This window comes from Sesamum indicum, linkage group LG2 (genome assembly GCF_000512975.1).
Source record: "Sesamum indicum cultivar Zhongzhi No. 13 linkage group LG2, S_indicum_v1.0, whole genome shotgun sequence".
Classification (NCBI taxonomy): domain Eukaryota; kingdom Viridiplantae; phylum Streptophyta; class Magnoliopsida; order Lamiales; family Pedaliaceae; genus Sesamum; species Sesamum indicum.
Window position 1 is genome coordinate 5,543,557 of NC_026146.1, and position 25,893 is coordinate 5,569,449.

Here is a 25,893-nt window from a genome sequence, read left to right on the forward strand (position 1 = left end):
GGAGCAAGTCTATAGGGCAAGGAAGAGGTTTCAGTGATGTGACTGCTGTTGAAACCAAGGGGACCATAACTGGAGAAATGATTCCCAACATTGTAGACATAGTGAGAACTGAGATGAAGAAATTGATACACGATGAAACACCTCTTGATCCACTTCAAGTTCACTATGCTCAAATGGAAAACTTTGCAGGTAACACTTTGAGCCCAAACTCTATAATTTCCAATTCATGGATAGTGGATAGTGGAGCAACAAACCACATATGTGCAGACATTCGTTTATTCTGTATCTAAGATAAGCTTGTTAATCCTTTACTCATTCACTTGCCAAATGGACATACCCAATCGATTTCTCATATAGGTACTGTTAGACTTACTTCAAACATCATTCTTACACAAGTCCTCCATATTCCCAGCTTCTTTGTTAACTTGCTGTCTGTGAGACAATTATGTGGTTCTTTGCCTATTCTTTTTCGCTTTCTAAAGTCTTCTTGCACGCTACAGGACCAGAAGACTAATAAAGTATTGGCAACTAGGCATTTGATTAGGAACCTTTATATCATTAAGTCTTGCATTGTTGAAGAGAAAGGGAGGTTGTCAGTTTCTGATTGTAAATCTTATTCCTGTACCTTGACTGAATGCCAGGGAGATTTGTGGCATAAATGTCTTGGACATCTGTCTAGAACCTCAATGAAACATATTGTTGATTTGCCTTTGTATGATGGCACTAATGAACCTTGTGAAATTTGTCCTCTCACGAAAATGCATAAGCTTCCCTTTCAGTCTAGCAATATAAAATTACTCTCTATCTTTTCTCTTGTTCACATCAATATCTGGGGTCCTTACAAAATTCATACTATATCAAATTATTTTCTGACGATAGTTGATGATTACAGCAGATCAACATGGACTTTTCTTATGAAATATAAAAGCCAGTGCTTAGAAATTTTTCAAAATTTCTGCAAACTAATCCTCACTCAATTCAGTAAGAAAATTCAGTCAATTCGCACTGATAATGGCAGCGAGTTTCTTAGTTCTTCCTTCCAAACTTTTCTCCTTGGCTTTGGAATTGTTCACCAACTAGTTGCGCCTACACTCCACAACAAAACGGATTGGTAGAATGCAAGCATAGGTCCTTGCTTGAGGTTGCCCGTTCCATTATGTTTCAAGGGTCTCTTCCTCGTTATTTCTGGGGGGATGCAATTTTGGCAACTACTTATCTAATCAATCGATTTCCCACACATGTTTTGGGATGGAAATCTCCATATGAGGTTCTATATCACAAGGTCCCATCTTACTCACACCTACGTACCATAGGTTGCTTATGTTTTGCGATGAAACCTGATACTCATCCTTCAAAATTTGATCTCGGTTCATCTAAATGTATATTCCTTGGCTATCCTATTGGTCAGAAAGCTTATAGAGTCTTTGATCTTGAGTCTCGTTCTATTTTCGTCTCCAGGAACGTACAGTTCTATGAGCACATATTTCCTTTTCCTGCACATCAACGTTTGCCATCCCCTGTTCCTCTCTCACAAATTCCCTTAACAGCCGACACTGATGAGGTTACTCCACCAAGTCCTAAATTGCCAAATGAGACTTCCTCTCTTCCTATTGCACGTACTCCTTCTCCTACTCCTCCTCCTATTCGCAGGCCTCTTAGCACTCACCATAGGCCCTCGTGGCTTGATGACTTTGTATGCCACTTCACTGCCAGTTCTCCTACTCCCACCATTACTGCCCTTAGCTCTGCATATGTGGACTTTGTTGCTTCACTTTCTATGTTGCAGGAGCCAAGGAATTACAAGGAGGCTTCTTCTATACCTCAGTAGATTGAAGCCATGAATCAAGAGTTGTAGGCATTAGAACAGAACCAGACGTGGAAGGTGGTTCCGTTGCCTTCTGATAAGAACCCCATCGGTTGCAAGTGGGTGTACAAGACCAAGTTACGTGAGGATGGCTCCATAGAATGGTTTAAAGCGCGACTTGTAGCAAAAGGATACACACAAGTGGAGGGAATCGACTACACAGACAGGTTCTCCCCAGTTGCAAAGACAATAACGGTGCACTTGTTTTTGGCTATTACTTTAGCTTTTGGTTGGCCTCTTCACCAAATAGATGTTAATAACGCCTTTTCCCATGGGCGTCTTGATAAGGAACTTTATATGACAGCGCCTGAAGGATACGTGGTTCCCCCCGGTCATGCCTGTCTTCTCCAACAATCCTTATATGGGCTCAAACAGGCTCGCGTCAGTGGAATTTGGAGTTCACTCGAAGCCTTTGGTTTTCAGCAGTCAGAACATGACCACTTCTTGTTCTTCAAACGGTTAGAATCTGGATTTGTTGGATTATTGGTATACGTTGATGATATACTCATCATGGCACCTTCTCTTGATCACATTGCTCAAGTTAAGACTCACCTTCACAGTCTTTTTACTATTAAAGATTTGGGCACTGCTCGCTATCTTTTGGGACTTCAAATAGCTCATTAAGAGCTTGCCACATCTCTTACTTAGTCAAAATACATATTGGATATCATTTCTGATTGTGGATTGCAGCAATGAAAGAGTGCAGCTACTCCATTACCTCCTGGGATTAAACTATGCTCTGATACTGATGTTGTGCTTGATGACCCAGAACCTTATCGCCGCCTAGTTGGACGACTATTATACCTCAGCTTCACGCGTCCTGACATATCGCATGAAGTCCAACAATTAAGCCAATATTTGCAGCGTCCCTACCACTCACATTGGCTTGCTACTATGCACCTGGTATGATACTTGAAAGGGTGTCCTGACATAGGTCTTTTTTTTTCTTCCTCCAACTCTTTGCAGCTTGAAGCCTTCTGTGACGCAGACAGGGCGTCTTGCTCGGACACAACGACGATCGTTTACTGGTTTTGCTATTTTCCTTGGTCCAGCCCTTGTTTCTTGGAAGACCAAGAAGCAATGTACAGTTTCTCGTTCTTCGGCGGAGGCAGAATATCGCGGAATGGCTGCGTCTATATGTGAGCTTCAATGGATCTCGTACTTACTTTGTGATTTTGGTATCTGCTTAACTCGCCCAATTCCTTTGCATTGTGACAATCAAGCTGCCATTCACATCGTGGCTAACCCCGTGTTTCACGAGCGCACGAAACACCTCGATATCGATTGCCCCATTGTACGCAATTGCCACAAATCTGGTTTTCTACTTCCTGTTTTCGTTGGCGGCAGTGATCAACTCGCAAATTTGTTCACTAAATCTCTCTCTGGTTCTTCCTTCTCTATTTTGCTGGTCAAGTTGGGCTTGCTCTTTACCTTCCCAAGTCCAACTTGGGGGGGGGGGGGTTGCAATCATTTACCTTCCCAAGTCCAACTGGGGGGGGGGGGTGTTGCAATCATACGCGTGTGGCATCCAGGTTGAGTTTGAAGAACTCACCTTCATCATCAGCAAGCCAGAATTACAGTTGCAGAGTGCTTGCTCAAAAACAACGAAGAAACGTGTTTTACCTCTTTATGTTTCTGTTTCTTTACTTCTGCATTTTTATTAGTTGACTAAGCGTGACGTGGAGCCTAGTTGCAGGTATGTGTACAGGTTGTTAGTTTGTTCAAGATTAGTTTTCTGATTAGTTTTTCTGTTTTTTCAGTCGTCTTCCTCTTCTTCTCTATATTTAACCCAAACTCCTCTGTAATTTTAGTGTGTGAAGATTGAATGAAAGCAGTTTCCATTTTTGCTGCAAATATGACTATTATTCTGCATTTGTATTTGTTTCTTATCATTATGTTGCTATATTTCAATTCGTTTTGTATTGTAAACTTTTGCATACTATATCATTTTCCTGTTGCTATTTTTTTTATTAATGTATATGGAAAAATATATGTTATTTTAATTGATATTTTTTTTTCAATTCATTCTTTTTTTTTTGCACTTTAAACTTTCTCTTTTTAATATTTATTTATGCTCATGAAAGTTCTTTCTTTTTTTCATGACAAATGATAGCGTCTGTATGTTCTATTCAAAAAGAAAAAATTGATCACTTTATTTTTGTTTGTAATTATTTTTCCATTCAAGATAATTTACTCTTTATCCTTTTCTGTTCAGATAAATGGAAGAATATTGAGATTTTTAAATTATTAAAAATAAAATTTTCCTTTTCTTTTTTCATTTTTTTTCTTTCAAATGTTTTTGGTTTTCCATTATTATAAAATAATTATTTATAAATTATAGTATATCGTAACTTTTTATATAGATTTCTCTATCGGTATTTTTAATTTTCAATAAATAAAGGTATAATATATCTAACAACATCTTGGAAACAAATAACTTAATTTTTAAGGAAAGTCGTTGATAGTTTTATACTCTGTGGAATGGATTATATGAATTATTTATTACCTAATTTGGATAATTGTCATTGCTAAAAGCTAAGCAGAGACAACATATATATAATCCCCGTAGGGTGAAAAACCCCTGTGGTATCTTCTTTACATACAGTAAAAACCTAATCAACTATTACAGTAAATATGGAGTATGAAACTCCTTAATAATTACAGACCCAAAAAAATAAGACTAAAATTAACAGAAATGAATAAGATCAGAGAAATTTGAATATGATAATGATAATAGGGTCAGATAGAACCAGATCCAAAACAGATGTTGCACAGAGCACGATCACAGAGACTCAGTCTCCATAGATCGCCACACCCATGACTACTCCACCAGAAAACCTCTCCAAGAGATCATAGAGATCTTACAGTCACAAAGACCCACAATACCGTTCACTTAGAACCTTTAGAAAAGATAGAAGAGTAGTGTAGTATTCTGTCTAAGTTGGCCGAGAGAGAAGACCCCTTATAAAGGGATGAGGAGTCAAATGGAGGGAAGGTTAGGTGGCTTTCCAAAAGCCATTAGATTGGCTTTGGAAAGCCACCATGTAAAATGCAAGTGAAAGAGGAAGGAAGAATCAAGGAGATCCATGGCAGATTTAGGCAGAGAGAAGAGAGAGACACCAGATGGCGCAAGTGAGATGGAGAGGGAGAGAATTAGGGCTGCTAGGGTTAGGGTTAGAGGATAAATAGGTAGAGTGTTGGGTCGGATATCGGGTGTGTGTCGGGTCGGTTTATGTGGCTCTTGCCAAGTGGGCGGGTCTGTGGGCCCTGCCAGATGGGTCTGCCATTTAGTGGTCATTGGGGCATATTTATAACATACTCCACCATGGACCAATGATCCATAAGGAAACACTGTCCGGAACTTAATTTTGGATCTGGAGCATCATCATAGCCAAAATGACTCGCCTTGGGTGTACCTGCAAAAATATAACTATGACAGAGAGAGGTTAGTCAGGAACCAAGTTCAGAATTTTTAAACATGTAATGAATTTTTTAACGGGTAAGCTTTTGGTCCCTATTTTTGCAGGACTTTCCTCTATTTTGATTTTTTCTAGCTTTATAACCTCCTTCCCTACAATGTCACGAATGAAGTGATATCTAACATCTAGGTGCTTTGTGCTGTCATGAAAAACAGGATTTTTGCAAAGTTGTATGGAAGATTGACTGTCAGAAAATACAACTAATTTTTCTCTTGAAAAACCAATTTCTTTAATTAAACCATCTAACCAAATGACTTCTTTAAAGGCTTCAATTGTAGCAAAGTACTCAGCCTTGGTAGTAGACAAGGCGACTATGTGTTGTAGTTGGGATTTCCAACTAATACATGAACCACAAAAGGTAAACACATAAGATATAGTGGATTTCCGATTATCATTAGCATGATTTGAGTCTACATATCCGACAAGTTAAGTGCATTCACGGTTATTAGAGAAAGTGATGCCAATATCAACAGATCCACGTAAGTATCTAAGCAACCATTTTAAAACTTCCCAATGGGGGGGTTCGGGATTAGACATATATCTATTAAGACAGATAATGGTATATGCAATGTCAGGCCTAGTGCACATCATAAGATACATGATGGATCCAATAACATTAGAGTAAAGGAACATTTTCCATTTGGCTTTTTCACTGTTTGTTTTAGGACTTTGGTCCTTGTAAAATTGAAAATGCACAGCTAAAGGCACTGAAGTAGGTTTGGCATTTTCCATAGAAAATCTTTTCAAAACAGACAAGATGTACAATTCTGATTCAAAAGTATAGTAGATTTTTCTCTATTTCTAGAATTGTTCATACCAAGAATTTGCTTTGCATTTCCAAGATCTTTCATTTAAAAAACTTTACATAACTATTTTTGTAAATCACTGATGAGTTGAAATCTAGGACAAGCAATTAGCATGTCATCAACATATAGAACAAAAAAGATAGGAGTGTTATCCACATGTTTAAAATAAAGACAATGATCATAATGACTTCTATTGAAGTTCAAGGAGTGCATGAATGAATCGAATTTTTTATTCCACTGTCTAGGGGACTGTTTTAACCCATACAAAGACTTTTTTAACAAACACACATAATCAGGCTTAGATTTATCAACAAATCCAACATGTTGATTCATATAAATGTTTTCATCCAAGTCATCATGTAAGAAAGCAGTTTTAACATCTATTTATTTTAATTCCCAATTGTAGTGTGCAGTGAGAGCAAGAATAATTCGAACAGTGGTGTATTTAACAACAGGATAAAATATTTCATTGCAATCGATTCCTTCCTTTTGGGTGAATCCTTTAGCTACTAGCCTAACCTTGTGTTTGATGGGGTTTTCTTGTTTAATTTTAAAAATCCACTTGCAGTCAACTATTGAGACATTTTTGGGCTTGAGAACTAAGATCCAAGTTTTGTTGCCTTTTAAAGACTATTTTTCTTCGTTCATGGCACTTAGCCATTATTTTGATTTCATAGCTTCATCAGTACTAGTGTGTTCAGACAATTCAGTATTGAGGGCTGTATCAAAATCCCTAAATTTAGTAGGAACCCTAGTTTGCCTCCTATCTCTTTCTCTAGTAAGCTGATAGTGTTCTAGGGGATTTTGTTTTGTGTTTGAATTTTCTGCAGTTGTTTGTTCTTCTAATGTGTTATCTAACCCTACCCCCTGTTAGATATACCCTAAGTTATTCTTTACCTTATTAAAGGTTGTCTCATTTTGTTTGGGTTGTGTTTTATCTAAGCACGGCATTTTCTTTTCATTAAAAGTGACATCCCTAATAATTAATACTTTAAAACCGAGTTGACTACGAACCCAAAGTCTATAACCCTTGACCCCTTCAGGATAACCAATAAAAATACATTCTATAGATCTAGGTTCTAACTTATCGAAGTTTTGATGAACAAATGTAGAGCATCCAAAAATACGTAAAGCAGATAAATAAAGTTTTTTACCTGACCAAACAGATTCAGGAGTTTTTCCAGACAATGGCACAGATGGAGATATGTTAATTAAATGAGCAGCAATAAGAACAACTTCACCCCAAAATGTTTTAGGCAATTCAAAACTAATTAATAAGCATCTAATTTTATCAAGTAATGTACGATTCATACATTCAGCAACTCCATTTTGTTGAGGGTGTAGGGGTTGGTTTTGTGTCTTTTTATCCCATACTTATCACATAGATCAGAAAAGTTTTGAATACAAAACTCTAGGCCATTATCAGTACGAAGAGATTTTAACCTTTTACCAATTTGGTTTTCTACCAAAACAAATTTTTCAAAATCTTCTGATTTGTGTTTCATTAGAAAAACAAAAACTTTTTTTGAATTATCAATGATAGACATAAAATAACGATTTCCACCATGAGTGGGTATATTTGAAGAACCTTAAACATTAGCATGCACATAATCCAGAATGCAAGTAGACATGGAAGGGTTTGGGGAAGGTAAGACAGGAAAGTGTACTTTATGATGTTTACCAAGAACACAGTCATCACAGAAATCCAGTTTCTCAAATTTTCCATTCAAGATTCCTTCCCTTTTTAAAACATCTAGTCCTTTTAGACTTATGTGACCAAGTCGTTTATGCCATAGGGTAGTTTTATCACATTCAGGCACAAAAGCAATAATATTATCATAAGAAACAGTGCACATATAAAGATTACGCCTTCTTTCAACTATAAACACAATTAAAGAACCTTTCATAACTTTCATGAGGCCCTTGCCCCATCTACCTTCTAAACCTTCTTCCTCTAATGCTGCATATGAAATAAGATTATGACTCAAATCAGGAACATGTCTGACGTTCTTTAAGTTTAACCTATAACCTTCTTTAAAATATAATGAAATGTCACCCAAACCCTTGATTTCACATTTGTTTTCATTATAGAGACAAAAGCAGAATGCTCAAATTTAAAATTTGAGAAAATTTGCTTTAAAGGACTCATGTGAAAAGTACAACCTGAATCAATTAACCATTCATGTTTTTTTTTATCATCATAAACGCTATCTCTACTTTCTCTTTTTGGCTTTCTACAATATTTCATATAGTGACCCTTAATACCACAATTATAGAAGCATCTTTCTTTTGTTTTATCTTCCCTATTACTCCTACTTCCACTTCTGCTTTTACTCCTACTTCTGCTCCTACTATTATATCTAAAATTTGCGTTTCTAAACTTAGGTCTTCCCCTAATAGAATTAACCTCGTGTTGGTTTTGACTGGGTTTATTAGCCCTTAGGTCCATTTCTTTGCTTTTTAGTACATTTACTACAGTTTCAATATTCACACTATCTCTACCATATTTAATAACAACTTTTACATCAGAGTATGTTTCAGGAATAACATTAAGCAAGACAATTGGAGAGTATTTATCAATGTTTTTATCACCTGTGAGTTTAATATCTTGTGTCAACTTAGTAAAATCATCCAGATTTTCATCAATGTTTTTCGACAAGTCAAGTTTATATTTGAAAATTTTCTCTAATAAAAATAGTTTACTGGGTAGGGAGGTTTCAGTGTAAAGTTCTTCAAGTTTTTCACATAATTCTTTCGAAGAATGTTGTTTTTCAACTTTTCTTAAAACTGTATCAGATAAATTCAAAATAATAGAGGAATAGGCATATTCATCATTTTCTACTTTTTTTCTCTTAAGAAACATTTTCTAAGTATTTTCCATTAATAGCCTTGAAAACTTTTTTTTGGATCAAAATTTCTTTAATTTTTTGTTGCCAAATTGAAAAATCACTTTTACCCTCGAAAGGTTGTAGGTTACAACCGGCCATTAAGAAATTTAGAAATGGTTTTCACAGGTTCAAAAATTAGGCAAATTTTCAATAATTTTAGAAAAAATTAGTGTATTTAGCAGAAAATATGCGAAGCAATAAATCACACATAAAATACTACCAGATCACAGAAATTCTCAAAAAATATTAACAAATATTGCATATTACAATAGGGTAGGAGATCATAGTGGGTTATAAAAGATAGAGGTTCACAACAGTTTAAAGAGATCATGACAGATTAACAGTTTAACAGATCAATAAGATCACGACAGATTTATAACAGCATGTTAATAAGATCACACAGATCAACAGATCAATAAGATCACAGTAGATTAGTAATAATATAGAGGAAAAATATCACAAGTCTAAGGCTAGCCAACTTAAGTCCCATCTAGATATTCGACGACCACAGGGGTCCGGCCAAGAGGGATATTAGGGGGAAATTACCACGGTCAAAGAGTGATAGAATAGATAATAATATCTGGCAGTAATAATCAACAGAACTATCAACATGAATTAAAGGAGGGGTTTAGATGTTACCACCACCGACATCGAGTTGAGGATCAGAGTTCTGGCTCTGATACCACTGTAGGGTGGAATGCTCCCATGATATCTTCTTTACACAGTAAAAACCTAATCATCTATTACAGTAAATATGGAGTACGAAACTCCTTAATAATTACAGACCTAAAAAATAGAATTAAAATTAACAAAAATGAATAAGATCAGAGAAATTTGAATATGATAATGATAATGGGCTCAGATAGAACCAGATCCAAAACAGATGTTGCACAGAGCACGGTCACAGAGACTCAGTCTCCACAGATCGCCACCCCACGGCTACTCCACTGGAAAACCTCTCCAAGAGATCACAAAGATCTTACAATCACAAAGACCCACAATACCGTACACTTAGAACCTTTAGAAAAATAGAAGAGTTGTGTAGTATTCTGTATATGTTTGCAGAGAGAGAAGATCCCTTATAAAGGGATGAGAAGGAGTCAAATGGAGGGAAGGTTAGGTGGCTTTCCAAAAGCCAATAGATTGGCTTTGGAAAGCCACCAGCTAAAACGGTGGTGAAAGAGGAAGGAAGAATCAAGGAGATCCATCGCGGATTTAGGCAAAGAGAAGGGAGAGACACAGACGACGAAAGTGAGATGGAGAGGTAGAGAATGAGGACTGCTAGGGTTAGGGTTAGAGGGTAAATAGGTAGAGTGTTGGGTCGGACACCGGGCATGGGTCGGGCCGGTTTATGTGGGTCTTGTCAAGTGGGCGTGTCTGTGGGCCTTGCCAGATGGGCCTGCCATTTAGTGGTTATTGGGCCATATTTATAACAATCCCTTTTGTATTTTACTATTAAACCTATGCATAAATTTAAAATTTTCATTTAAAAAACTTTTCCCTAAGTACAGCATACTCTTTTTACTAGGCATAAATTAGCTTTTGACTATCTTTATCATTATTTATATTTTTATATATTATTACCATATTTTTTTCTCTAGCTTTTTTATTCTAATTTACTCCACGCTTGGGGTTTTAATGAATTTTTATCGTCTTTTTTTAATTTTTTATTGTGTCTGTTCATGTTTTAGAAAAATTTCTTTCTTGTGTTATTTTTCTAATTTTGATGTATGTTTTTTCACTAATTGCTCATTATTTTATCTAAAATTTTAACGATAATTATACTATTATTTTTAAGCTATATGCTTCTTATTAGGTAAACGACTCGTACAACACTCAATATTTATGAAAATCTATATTTTGAGTAATACTATTATTAAGATTCATTCATTATCCAATAATAGTTTTATTCATTTATATATTTACCTTCCTCATGTTTTTCATCTTTGTGCATTTTCTCAAACTTCAAACTTTAGATATATAATTCTATGTGACTAAAGATTAATGTAACTTAGTTTTTTAAGCTATTCTAATTCAAATTGGATTTACACCGATTTGAATTTATTGATGGACAATGTAATAAAAGTAATCAATATTTATTAGGGAAGTCCAACAACATTTATCATATGATTTTTCTTAGTACGATTAAACTTGATTTGAGAATTTTCACAAAAATTGCACCAATTCAAAAATTAATGTTATACAATTTTCTGAAAAATGTTTAGAATATTATAGAAGTTTTGCTGAATATAGAAAAATGGTTTAGAATATTTTAGAAAATCTCTCTCCACCATTTGATATAATTAATCTCTACCATCTATGTGTGCAAATGATACTATACATAGATTTTAATTATTTTCGTTTATGGCAGTATTAATTATTAATTTAATCAAAGAAATTAAAAAAATTAAGAAATTTTTAAAATATTAAAGGTAGTGGAAGTTGAAAAGAGTGTTTATAGCCGGTGAGTGTAATCGCCACACTTTGATCTCTTGAAAGTTGTTGAAAAATGGGAGAAATGGGTGTATTTGATCAAAATTTGAAAAAGTCCACAAATGGGAGGCCAAATCAATCACATACCAAGTGTATTTTACTTGTTGTGTGATTGATGTGTAATTCAAGGAAAGTAATGCTTGGCTGATGACATTAATACCGAACGTCGATAATCGGGTGAAAATAGCAGGGCCAGCCACCACCCACATCTTCTTGTTCTCCATTGATATTTTACCCTTGAGATTCTCTTCTTTGCTCCCATTGTTCTCATCCATATTTTGGGTTTTGATTAATTCTAAGTGTGTGCTATCATTGTATTATATAAACCTAGTGCAGATAAATGTGCATAATTAATAAAAATTTTTAATTATTAATTTAATTGAAAAAATTAAAAATAATTAAGAAAGTTTTAAAATATTGGACAAAATGCATAAAATTCCTCTATGTTTAAAAATCTGCAAAATAAACCCTCTTGTTATGCGAATAAGCTAAAAGTCCCCCTGTATTTTTTAAAACTTAGCTCAATCGCCCCCTCTCCGTTAAAATGACCGTTATACCCTTATTATACAGTAATACCTTTATAAATTAATAATCTTGGGACCATAAAATTTTATTAATTTAGAGAGATATTAATTTATCGATAAATTAATATTTTATTAATTAAAAGAGAGACTTTTTAAATTCAGCAAATTTAGTACATATATACTGAAAATAAATGAATTCATATATTTTCCATTGATTATATTCATGCATCAATCAAATTTTTGTAACTAATTAAATATATTCATGTATAATATCAATTCATTTTATACAATTAATTATTATATTCATAAACGCATGTATCAATTCATTGGAATTACTTAAACATACATGTTTACATTAATTCGTTGCACTTAAATAACTATTATTGCCAATTAAATATATTCATGTTATGATGAATGAAACATATACTATATAAATCTCAATATGAAAATAAAATAATTCATAACACCCAACCATGTCTTCTCATCTAAAAGGCATCGCAAAATCATCCATGAATGATCCAATGCGTAAAGCATTACAGACTTCATAATTGAGCAAATTACCATAATATTTATAATTATAATATTTATGAATTATTAATTTAGAGTTTCAACGGGACCTAATATTTATAAAGAAATTTTTTAAAAAATTATTATCTTATCGAATTTGATGATTTTTTACAAAGACCCAAGTCCGGACCGGAAGATTTTATTATTTTAGAGAGTTTTTTAATTTATAGAGTATTAATTTATAGAGGTTTTACATATATTATTTCTTATATTAATGACCGTTGGATCTTTTTTGATCAAATATTAATCATTAGATCTAATCAATTAATCTCAACTATTAAATTTTTATAATTAATTTTAATTATATTAATTAAAATATATTTTAATTAAGTAAGAATATTTTAAATAATTATAATAATTAAATATTTTGGCTAATTAATAATTATAATTCTTTCAATCCTCTTTACATACTTTATGCATGCATAACAAAATGAAAAATTGTTGAAAATTGATTGCATAATGTATCACATTCCTAGACGAAAAATTGTTGCATAACATATCACAAGAAAACTACAATTAACAATTTTTTGTAATATTCTATTACAGTACATATCAGGGGAATTTATTAAAAATATGCCAAAAAAAAATAGTAAAGTAAAGTGAAATGGAAGGTGTTAGAAAAGTAAGGAGTAACCGCGGTGCCATAATTTTTATAAAAAAGAAAAAAATTCTCTATGTCACCGCGGTGACATAGATTTTATTAAAAAAATATATTTTAATGTGCCACCGCGGTCACTGACACCGCGTTATCTTAGCACGGTTACAATCAATTTTTCTTTTCCAGAATCTGACACCGCGCTATCTTAGAGCGGTGACAATCAATTTTTCTGCATTATCGTCTGTGGCACCGCGATTGCTTAACGCGGTTTTTTTAGCTATATAAATCAGACGCTATTCTCACATTCATACGCACTAAAAAATCAGGAGAAGCAGCTTCAAAAAATTAGCATTCAGTTTCTTATCCCTTACACTTTCAAAATCAGCCTTCGAAAAATTCATACACCACCATACCTCGCAATTGTTCTAAAATTTCTTCGCTTTTTATTTGAAGATTTATAATTGAAAAGGCATATAGTAAGTTATTTATTAAATTTTTGTGTTATTTGTTCTTTTTTTAAATATCTTATTATATTATGAAAAAAATTTATATTGATGTGTATTTTATTTTGTTCTGAAGATATGGCGGAGCAAAACAATGTTGATATTGTTATATATTTTGGAGGTCAACAAATCAATTCGAATGGTTCTGTAAGTTATGATCGCCCCCCACTCGGATTCATGCAAATTTCTCGTAGTACTACATTTATTGAGTTACAGTTAATTTTGTATGAAGAAATTGGTATGGATAGGAATAATTTTAAATTGCATATATTCTTTAAATACATAACATTTAATTTTGGCCAAAGGAATGAGATATTGTTGGCAATTAAGAAGGATCGTGATATGCAAGTTTTTATAAATCCGGTGAATGGATATGTGTCGGTTGATATTTTTGTCGAAGCGGAGAAAGTTTTGCAAAATGCTGTACTAGATGACTCAGCTGTTGGTGATTGGGGAATGTATATGTCTATGATAACCCAAGATTTGTCGAGCTTACCAGTAGTAACTCAAGAAATGGGGCAGTTTGGTATTAATGAAGATTATGCAGGTCCATCATCGTATGCAGGCCCATCATCATATACAGGTCCATCGTCGTATGCAGGCCCATCATCATATGCAGGGACAAATGCATATTCAGGTTCATCGAATTATGCATGTCCATCGGATTATGCGGGTTCATCTGAATACAACGATGAAGATGCCGAGTTTGAAGCTGATAGCTTGTTGAACACTGAGTTTGATTTGAACATGCCTGCCGAGTTTGATTTGAACATGCCTGTCGTGCCCGACAGAATGAACCTATATCCGGTCATTCTATTTTTCAGCACAACATATCCAAAAGTCCCTGCAGACTCGATTGATATCCTTACTGGTAGGTGGGGCAATTTTTATGACTAAAACACTGGAGAGCTCGCCAACGGAATGCTGTTTAAAAGTAAGGACCATTTAAAAGGAAGTGTAGAAGATTACTCGGTCCGATTTGCAAGACGAGAATACCGAGTGGTGGAGAACAACAAAAAATTATGGAAAGTCGCCTGTAAATATGAAGCACAGACTGGGTGTTGTTAGATGCTAAGGGCCATATTCAAATCCAACATGGGATTATTTAAAGTTACCAGGTATGTTGGACCACATACATGTCTGATGAATGAGGTTTCTATTGACCACGGTGACTTAGGAAAGAGTATGATCGCAGCACATCTGCTGGGTATGGTTCGTCAAGACCCATCCTGTGACATAAAACATGTCCAGCAAATTGTCAAAGATAAATTTGATTTTGAACTCCCATGTCATAAGGCCTGGTTTGCTTTGAAAGCCGTTAAAGAGCAAGTGTACGGCATTTGGAAGAGTTCTGTTCAAAATCTGCCCAAATATATGGCGGCATTGCAAAAATGGAATCCTGGGACCGTTGTGGAGTGGCTGCATTTGGAAACAGACAGCCCGGGGCGGTACATGTTGAATTATGTTTTCTGGGCTTTCAGACCATGCATTGAGGAATATCGCTATTGTCGTGACGTTATAAGCGTAGACGGAACACATTTGTACACGAAGTACAAGCATAAAATGCTGGTAGCAGTAACTTTAGATGCAAATCAGCAGGTGCTGCCGTTAAGTTTGCACTCGTGGACGAAGAATCGCTTGCGTCATGGCATTGGTTCCACCGAATGATTTCCAAAAATTTGTTGCCGTCAGATGATGATCGAGTTTGTTTGATTTCAGATAGGCATGCTGGTTTGATCAATGCTATAAATTATGTACCCGCATTCAAATTTCCTGAGTTCATCGATTTTGTTTACGGCATGTGTGTTCGAATTTTAACACCAAATTCAAGAACATCCAGTTGAAGGATATGTGCTGGAGAGCAGAGGCTGAAGACAATCCTCGAAAATTTGATAGAATAATGGAAGAGATCAAATCATTGAATGAAGAACCATACGACTGGCTGAGGAGAATTGACAAGGCTCAATGGACATTGGCACATGATGGTGGTTGGAGAACGGGTATCCTCACTACAAACATGTCTGAGTGCATAAATGGAGTATTAAAAGGTGCGAGACGCTTACCAATTATGGCTATTGTGCAAATAACGTTATCCCGCTCTGTGCAGTATTTCTTGCAGCGCTCTACACGGTGTAATCGTATGATCAATGCAAATCAACAATGGGCTGATTTTGCGTTCAAGTTGTTCGAAGCCCGCCAGGCTGAGGCAGTACGTCACATTGTTCAGAAATTTGACTATAACCAACAATCTGCCTCAGTGGTAATATTGAGCTTGACCGGGCAGGGCTCCCGTACTTATGTCGTCAAATTGAAGCATCGTATGTGTTATTGTGGCAAGTGGGGTGCAAATGGAATTCCATGTTCACATGCCATTCAAGCATGTCTGCATTTTGGGGTTAATGGTCAAATTTTATTCCTCACTATTACAGTATACAATCATACAAGAAGACATATCAAGGGAGGTTTGAGCCTGTATACGATGAAAAATATTGGGATCCGGTTGATTTTGAACTTGTGCATAATCCCACAGTGCGAGCTCATCGAGGCCCGGGTAGACAAGTATCTACTAGAATACCGAACGAAATGGATAGACCACAAGTGCGTGCTCACCAACAATATCAGGCTCGTCAAGCTCGGGAATGATTCTATCTTGCTATATACACGATTTTCTCATATTGTTAAAACAACTTTCTATCATGCTATATATGGTGAAATGCAACTTTGTACCACATTTCAATTTTTAATTTGCAATTAATTTTTAATATTAAATAATCATACTATATATAGCAAGATAGAATTATTTCTGTAATCATAATAATTATATAGCAAGATACTTTATATAATCATAATAATTATATATTTCTGTAATCATATTTCTGTAATGTATTAAATAATCATACTTTATATTTAATAATAATTGTATAACTATGAATAATGGAAAACGTTAAAATCATGTTATATTTTATATTAAATTTAATATATACACTATATATTTTATATTAAATTGAATATAGATTAAATCTAAATATATACACTATATACATAACGTATATATTAAATTTAAATTAAATCTAAATTGCTCTTGTGCAAAATAAAATAAAATCACATTAAATAAAATAGAAATTTTATAGACATCTCAATTTACATATGCAATATTCTTATGCTTTCTGTATATAATACACAAATCTAATAATGCCCTCCAGTGCTACAACGTGGACGGCTTCTGTTTCTTCGAGGAGGATTATCATCTCTTTGGTCACCGGGTATGTTCACATTGGTGTTTTCGAATGGAACCGGTGATGCATCATATTGTCTTCGAATTTTTCAGTTAACATTATGTGTAAATGTATCATCAAATGATGGCATGTATGGAGCATATGGAGTGTAAACAGTCGATGGACCTATTTTCGGGTAAAAGCTCGACGGACCAGCCTCCGTACAAACAGTAGATCGCCCGGCCTCGGCATGTACGCTCGACGGACCAGCCTCTGTTAATGCGTTGCCATGAGCTGTGTCAACCGGTCTAACTCGAACACTTGGATACCGTGAACTAGAAAAGTTCATAATTTCACGTCCGGTCGTACGCGCTCGCGGTTGAGTATCTCTTAATGACTGTTGATCATCTTCGGAATTTTCACAATTAATCACTAGTTGTTCCATTCTATTATACTGGTAAACAAAATTAAATTAGTAGCATAATCGACAAGCTAAATTAAATGAACATTAAAAAATATAAAGTGCTTACCACATATTCCCAATCACGGGTGTCAATTGGTCGATAGCCCGACGTGTTCGTAGACAATGTGTTATGTGAATTTTAGACCCGAGTAATTTGATGATACCAGTTCATATAGTCAGAAACGGTATCAAGACCACCTAGAATAACGGGTCCTTCCACCACCAGTGATTGCACATCGTTCCATTTCGCGACATAGTCCGTGTGAAACGTTGTCCAGTTCATGTCATGACTCCCTGCCTATCTATTGTGTGTAAACAACGTTCACTGATTAATAGGTTTGGGGGGATGTCTTGCACATAGCCAAATTGGCAGAGAACCCTCTCCGGGTGTTGCATCTCCACCAGCGAATAATTGATCAATGGGCAGCGTATATTCCACGGTGTGCGCATTGCATAAAAGGGCAATGAATCAAGATTGAGTGAATTATTATCATACGGAGTCCAAATAAATTACAATATCATATAACGCCCAGAGAATTTTTTGTTTGTTTAATAAAAAATGTGGCACCGCGGTGAGTAATCGCGGTGCCACTTACTTTTCTAACACCTTCCATTTCACCCTACTTTACTATTTTTTTTTGGCATTTTTTTAATAAATTCCCCATAGTTGGGGAATTTATTCCAAGTATATTGATGATTTGTTCCAAGTATATTGATGGGCGTTATATGGTATTGTATTTTATTTGAACTCCGTATGATGATAATGCACTCGATCTTGATTCATTGCCCTTTTATACAATGCGCACACTGTGAAATATACGCTGCCCATTGATCAATTATTCGCTGGTGGAGATGCAACACCCGGAGAGGGTTTTCCGCCAATTTGGCTATGTGCAAGACATTCCCCCAAATCCATTAATCAGTGGATGTCGTTTACACACAGTAGACAGGCGGAGACGTCATGACATGAACTGGGGAACGTTTCACGCGAACTATGTCACGAAATGGAATGATGTGCAATCACTGGTGGTGGAAGAACCCGTTATTCAAGGTGGTCTTGATACCGTTCCTGACTATATGAACTGGTATCATCAAATTACTCGGGTCCAAAATTCACATAACACATTGTCTACGAACACGTCGGGCTATCGACCAACTAACACCCGTGATTGGGAATATGTGGTAAGCACCTTATATTTTTTAATGTTCAGTTAATTTAACTTGTCGATTATACTGCTAATTTGATTTTGTTTACCAGTATAATAGAATGGAGCAGCTAGTGATTGATTGTGAAAATTTTGGAGATGATCAACAGTCATTAAGAGATACTCGAGCGCGAGCGCGTACGATCGGACGTGAAATTATGAACTTTTCTAGTTCACGGTATCCAAGTGTTCGAGTTAGGCTGGTTGACACAGCTCGTGGCAACGCATTCACAGAGGCTGGTCGGTCGAGCGTACATGCCGAGGCCGGGCCATCTACTGTTTGCACGGAGGCTGGTCCGTCGAGCTTTTACCCGAAAACAGGTCGTCGACTGTTTACACTCCATATGTTCCATACATGCCATCATTTGATGATACATTTACACATAATGTTAACCCGAAAATTCGAACACAATATGATGCATTACCGGTTCCATTCGAAAACACCGATGTGAACACACCCGGTGACCAGAGAGATGATAATCCTCCTCGAAAAAACAGAAGACGTCCACGTTGTGGCAATGGAGGGCATTATTAGATTTGTGTATTACAAACGGAAAGCATAAGAATATTGCATATGTAAATTGAGATGTCTATAAAATTTCTATTTTATTTAATGTGATTTTATTTTATTTTGCACAAGAGCAATTTAGATTTAATTTAAATTTAATTTATATACATTATGTATATAGTGTATATATTTAGATTTAATCTCTATTCAATTTAATATAAAATATATAGTGTATATATTAAATTTAATACAAAATATAACATGATTTTAACGTTTTCCATTATTCATAGTTATACAATTATTATTAAATATAAAGTATGATTATTTAATACATTACAGAAATATGATTACAGAAATATATAATTATTATGGTTATATAAAGTATCTTGCTGTATAATTATTATGATTACAGAAATAATTCTATCTTGCTATATAAAGTATGATTATTTAATGATAATGATTATTTAATGTTAAAAATTAATTGCAAATTATAAATAAAAAATTTAAATGTGGTACAAAGTTCCATTTCACCATATATAGCATGATAGAAAGTTGTTTTAACAATATGAGAAAACCGTGTATATAGCAAGATAGAATCATTCCCGAGCTTGACGAGCCTGATATTGTTGGAGAGCACGCACTTGTGGTCTATTCATTTCATTCGGTATTCTAGTAGATACTTGTCTACCCGGGCCTCGACGAGCTCGCATTGTGGGATTATGCACAAGTTCAAAATCAAACATATCCCAATATTCTTCACCGTATACATGCTCAAACCTCCCTTGTTATGTCTTCTTGTATGATTGTACACTGTAATAGTGAGGAATAAAATTTGACGCATTAACCCCAAAATGCCAACATGCCTGAATAGCATGTGAACATGGAATTTCATTTGCACCCCACTTGCCACAAGAACACATACGATGCTTCAATTTAACGACATAAGTACGGGAGCCCTGCCCGGTCAAGCTCAATGTTACCACTGAGGCAGATTGTTCGTTATAGTCAAATTTCTGAGCAATGTGACGTACTGCCTCAGCCTGGCGTGCTTCGAACAACTTGAACGCAAAATCAACTCATTGTTGATTTGCATTGATCATACGATTACACCGTGTAGAGCGCTGCAAGAAATACTACACAGAGTGGGATAACGTTATTTGCACAATAGCCATAATTGGTAAGCGTCTCGCACCTTTTAATACTCCATTTATGCACTCAGACATGTTTGTAGTGAGGATACCCGTTCTCCAACTACCATCATGCGCCAACGTCCATTGAGCCTTGTCAATTCTCCCCAACCAGTCGTATGATTCTTCATTCAATGATTTGATCTCTTCCATTATTCTATCAAATTTTCGAGAATTGTCTTTAGCCCCTGCTCTCCAGCACATATCCTTCAACTGGATGTTCTTGAATTTGGTGTTAAAATTCAAACACACATGCCGTAAATAAAATCGATGAACTCCGCGAGAAAATTTGAATGCGGGTACATAATTTATAGCATTGATCAAACCAGCATGCATGTCTGAAATCAAACAAACTCGATCATCATCTGACGGCAACAAATATTTGGAAAGCATTCGGAGGAACCAACGCCATGATGCAAGCGATTCTTCGTCCATGAGTGCAAACGCTAACCGCAGCACCTGCTGATTTGCATCTAAAGTTACTGCTACCAGCATTTTATGCTTGTACTTCGTGTACAAATGTGTTCCGTCTACGCTTATAACGTCACGGCAATAGCGATAACCCTTAATGCATGGTCTAAAAGCCCAGAAAACATAATTCAATATGTACCACCTTGGGCTGTCTGTTTCCAAATGCAGCCACTCCACAATGGCCCCAGGATTCTATTTTTGCAATGCCGCCATATATTTGGGCAGCTTCTGAACAGAACTCTCCCAAATGTCGTACACTTGTTCTCTAGCGGCTTTCAAAGCAAACCAAGTCTTATGATATGGAACTTCAAAACAAAATTTATCTTTCACAATCTGCTGGACATGTTTTATGTCACAGAATGGTTCTTGACGAACCATACCCAGCAGATGTGTTGCGATCATACTGTTTCCTAAGTTACTGGTCAATAGAAACCTCATTCATCAGACATGTATGTGGTCCGACATACCTGGTAACTTTAAATAATCCCATGTTGGATTTGAATATGGCCCTTAGCATATCCAACAGCACCCAGTCTGTGCTTCATATTTGCAGGCGACTTTCCATAATTTTTTGTTGCTCTCCACCACTCGGTATTCTCGTCTTGCAAATCGAACCTAGTAATCTTGTACAATTTCTTTCAAATGGTCCTTACTTTTAAAATTGTGCCACCGCGGTAACTGACCGCGGTGGCTAATTAATTTTTTTTTTTAAAAAATGTCAGTGCCACTGCGGTTGCTTACCACGGTGGCTATTAAAAAAAAAATTTTAAAAATAACAATGCCACCGCGGCTCATCACCGCGGTGGCTATTAAATTTTTTTTTTTTTTCAAAATATCATTGCCACCGCGGTCACTGACCACGGTGGCACATTAAAATATATTTTTTAAATAAAATCTATGTCACCGCGGTTACCCACCGTAGTGACATAGAGAAAAAAAATTATAAAAATTGTGGCACCGCGGTGCCACTTACTTTTCTAACACCTTCCATTTCACCCTACTTTACTAATTTTTTTTTTGGCATTTTTTTAATAAATTCCCCTGCATATCACAAGAAAACTACAGGTCAAAATTGTGTTCTGTAGTTTTCATTTGTTAACTGTAGTTTTCTTGTGATATGTACTGTAATAGAAGATTACAAAAAATTGTTAACTGTAGTTTTCTTGTGATATGTTATGCAACAATTTTTCCGTCTAGGAATGTGATATGTTATGCAACCAATTTTCAACAAATTTTCATTTTGATGCATGCATAAAGTATGTAAAGAGGATTGAAAGAATTATAATTATTAATTAGCCAAAATATTTAATTATTATAATTATTTAAAATATTCTTAATTAACTAAAATATATTTTAATTAATATAATTAAAATTAATTATAAAAATTTAATACTTGAGATTAATTGATTAGATCTAATGATTAATATTTGATCAAAAAAGATCCAACGGTCATTAATATAAGAAATAATATATATAAAACCTCTATAAATTAATACTCTATAAATTAATAAACTCTCTAAAATATAAAATCTTCCGGTCCCGACTTGGGCCTTTGTAAAAAATCATCAAATTCGATAAGATAATAAGATAATAATTTTTTAAAAAATTCCTTTATAAATATTAGGTCCCGTTGAAACTCTAAATTAATAATTCATAAATATTATAATTATAAATATTATGGTAATTTTCTCAATTATGAAGTCTGTAATGCTTTATACATTGGATTATTCATGGATGATTTTGCGATGCCTTTTAGATGAGAAGACATGGTTGGGTGTTATGAATTATTTTATTTTCATATTGAGATTTATATAGTATATGTTTCATTCATCATAACATGAATATATTTAATTGGCTATAATAGTTATTTAAGTGCAACGAATTAATGTAAACATGTATGTTTAAATAATTCCAATGAATTGATACATGCGTCTATAAATATAATAGTTAATTGTATAAAATGAATTGATATTATACATAAATATATTTAATTAGTTACAAAAAATTGATTGATGCATGAATATAATCAATGGGACATATATGAATTCATTTATTTTCAGTACATATATACTAAATTTGCTGAATTTTAAAAGTCTCTCTTTTAATTAATAAAATATTAATTTATCGATAAATTACTATCTCTCTAAATTAATAAAATTTAATGGTCCCAAGATTATTAATTTATAAAGGTATTACTGTATAATAAGTAAAGGTATAACGGTCATTTTTTAAAAAATTAATACCGTTAGTTAGATTTAACGGAGATGGGACGATTGAGCTAAGTTTTAAAAAATACAGGGGGGCTTTAAGCCTATTCTCATAACAAGAGGGTTTATTTTGCAGACTTTTTAAAACATAGGGGGATTTTATGCATTTTGTCCAATATTTTAAAACTTTCTTAATTATTTTTAATTTCTTCAATAAATTAATAATTAAAAATTTTATTAATTATGCGCATTTATCTGCACTAGGTTTATATAATACAATGATAGCACACACTTAGAATTAATCAAAATCCAAAATATGGATGAGAACAATGGGAGCAAAGAAGAGAATCTCAAGGGTAAAATATCAATGGAGAACAAGAAGATGTGGGTGGTGGCTGGCCCTGCTATTTTCACCCGATTATCGACGTTCGGTATTAATTTCATCAGCCAAGCATTACTTTCTTTGAATTGTACACCAATCACACAACAAGTAAAATACACTTGGTATGTGATTGATTTGGCCTCCCATTTGTGGACTTTTTCAAATTTTGATCAAATACACCCATTTCTCCCATTTTTCAACAACTTTCAAGAGATCAAAGTGTGGCGATTACACTCATCGGTTGTAAACACTCTTCTCAACTTCCACTGCCTTTAATATTTTAAAACTTTCTTAATTTTTTTTAATTTCTTCAATTAAATTAATAATTAATACTGCCATAAACGAAAATAATTACCATGTATGTATAGTATCATTTGCACACATAGATGGTAGAGATTAATTATATCAAATGGTGGAGAGAGATTTTCTAAAATATTCTAAACCATTTTTCTATATTCAGCAAAACTTGTATAATATTCTAAACATTTTTCAGAAAATTATATAACATTAATTTTTGAATTGGTTTAATTGGTTGGTGCAATTTTTGTGAAAATTCTCAAATCAAGTTTAATCATACTAAAAAAAATCATATGATAAATTTCATGGTCTCAAAATTATTAATTTATAAAGATTTTACTTTTAGATATTCTTGTATTTCGTCAGCTCTTTTTCCTCAAAGGTGGATAGCAATCAAGATGAGAAAACACTAACCGTAAAGAAAACATTGGAGGCGTTGGATCTGTAGATCGTTTTGGAAGTCAGCCATCCGTCGCTTCTCTCCCCAATCGCTATCACGTTCTCGATGCTCATTTTCTCTGTCAAGTTCATTAGCATCATCCCCATGAATATCATAAATCCCAAAAAATGCCTGTAAAATATCAACATCAATTCTCAGATTATGAAGTTGCAATTGTAAACTTGGATCTCGAGGATTTTCAAATTCATTTTCTTATTTTATAAATAATTTCTAAAATGTTTGAATGTATTAATTCAATAAATTTTAAGTTTTTTAACTTTTATCCGTCGAATTAAATCCAGGTACTTGCAGTAGTGCTCACGAAATCCGGACGAAAATATCAAATAAAATGCTGAATCAAACAGAAAAGTGCACACACAGAGCAAGAAATCGTGCTTCAGTTATTTATAACAAATTCAGAAATTAATCATCAAGTGGTTTTAGGAGGAAGGAGTTGTGTGTGTGTGTGTGTGTGTGAGAGAGAGAGAGAGAGAGAGAGAGGGAGAGAGAGAGAGGGAGAGAGAGAGAGAGAGAGAGATGCACTGACGTCCAAATGTTCAAAGTTTCGTTGTGCAAGGAGAAAATGCTGAGAACAACATCTTTCAAGGGCCATTCACATCTGTAATAGTCCCTTATGAACTCATTATCCTTCAAATACTCCGGCAACGCCTCGTACTTGAGCAGCACCCTCCCCTTCGCCTTCGCCTTCTCCTTCTCCTTCTCCTTCTCCTTACTACCACCACCACCGCCACCGGCCGCCGCCGCCGCCTGCCCCGAAAAGCTGAAGCCGCTCCTCGCTCTTCGTTTCTTCATTTTCCTCTCTCAATATACCCTCCGCCGGAAGAGGAAACCGGACCCTTTTCCGGCGAAATCACCACCTGAATAACGACGTTTCCTTCTTGGCCGGCTCCGATGTACACAGCTGTATGTATGTATATGCGCTCTCCTGCACAAATAATGCAGATATTTGTGTATATGTAACACCAAGATTGGAGCTCTGACGCGAGGCGCTGACAGTTTTATACTCGCAAGGAATACCGTGTCACTGTATATTTGATTTGTTGGAAGATATAATCAGGTGTGCTACATACTATGAGAAACTCTTGAAAGTCAAAGGCAATAGCGAATAACACCAAACAAAATCACACACGTGTGGCTACGAATTTAGATCGAAAGCAGGTGATTTTCTAAACCAAAAGTTGGTACGACTGGTCTGAGAAATTGAAATTTGTCGGAAGGTGAGCAATGTGATGGGAGTGGTCAATTTTTTAATTTTTCTTATAATTTGTGTGATCAATTACATTTATTGATGATTATAATTTTTTCTTCTGAAATTTAGTGTAATTATATATAATTTTTTTTTATAATTTGATAAATTATATCCAGCACTAGTGATATTTATTTTCGTCTAACAAATAAGTTTCACTATTAATCAAAATTCACTAAATTTATTAATATTAACAAAAAAACTAAATGAAAATTGATATTTACTCTCGATTTACTAATTACTGACTTATTGTAAATCAAATATTTTTTTTCGAACAAAACTATCCTTATAACGATGAAGATATACATCATCACATGTGTTAATGCGTGAAGACATCTGAGAGTAATTTGGTCATTTTTTCTGAGTTTTTGTTAACTATTATCTAAATATTTTTTCAAATCACAGGGATTGTACTTGTAATTACATCAAATCTCAAGAGAGAGGATTGTAATTATCCCTGACATTTATTGCCCCTAGTTCACTTGACGAGGGTGAGGCCCTATGATTATAAGGTTGTGAGTTTGACTACA

The 25,893-nt window shown here is 34.7% G+C and overlaps 2 protein-coding genes across 4 annotated transcripts; both read right to left on the minus strand.

Annotated features, from left to right (window-relative positions):
- On the minus strand, positions 7,739 to 11,805 carry LOC110011566 (uncharacterized mitochondrial protein AtMg00300-like). The gene is made up of 2 exons (XM_020691764.1): positions 11,691 to 11,805; positions 7,739 to 8,109 (listed from the first exon to the last, which is right to left on the minus strand). Exons 1-2 carry the CDS (start codon positions 11,803 to 11,805, stop codon positions 7,739 to 7,741), a joined length of 486 nt encoding a protein of 161 aa, XP_020547423.1.
- Positions 19,607 to 25,117, minus strand: LOC105155400. 3 transcript variants are annotated; one of them, XM_020698772.1, is made up of 4 exons: positions 24,644 to 25,117; positions 24,072 to 24,228; positions 20,306 to 20,759; positions 19,607 to 20,246 (listed from the first exon to the last, which is right to left on the minus strand). In XM_020698772.1, exons 1-4 carry the CDS (start codon positions 24,907 to 24,909, stop codon positions 20,218 to 20,220), a joined length of 906 nt encoding a protein of 301 aa, XP_020554431.1. In that variant the 5' UTR covers positions 24,910 to 25,117; the 3' UTR covers positions 19,607 to 20,217. The 3 variants fall into 3 exon arrangements, with proteins under 3 accessions (XP_020554431.1, XP_020554432.1, XP_020554430.1); XM_020698773.1 differs by having other exon boundaries at positions 19,607 to 20,234; positions 24,644 to 25,116; XM_020698771.1 differs by having other exon boundaries at positions 19,607 to 20,759.

Bases quoted from the DNA above. Each gene is read 5' to 3' on its own strand.
- LOC110011566 (XM_020691764.1), bottom strand. From the start codon at position 11,805: ATGGATGAGAACAATGGGAGCAAAGAAGAGAATCTCAAGGGTAAAATA. The intron at 8,110-11,690 runs GTATTAATGTCA...TTTCATATGCAG, and splicing joins CACCCGATTATCGACGTTCG to CATTAGAGGAAGAAGGTTTA.
- LOC105155400 (XM_020698771.1), bottom strand. From the start codon at position 24,909: ATGAAGAAACGAAGAGCGAGGAGCGGCTTCAGCTTTTCGGGGCAGGCG. The intron at 24,229-24,643 runs GTCAGTGCATCT...GATATTTTACAG, and splicing joins GAAACTTTGAACATTTGGAC to GCATTTTTTGGGATTTATGA. The intron at 20,760-24,071 runs GTTAGTGTTTTC...GCAAATCAGCAG, and splicing joins CCTCCAATGTTTTCTTTACG to GTGCTGCGGTTAGCGTTTGC.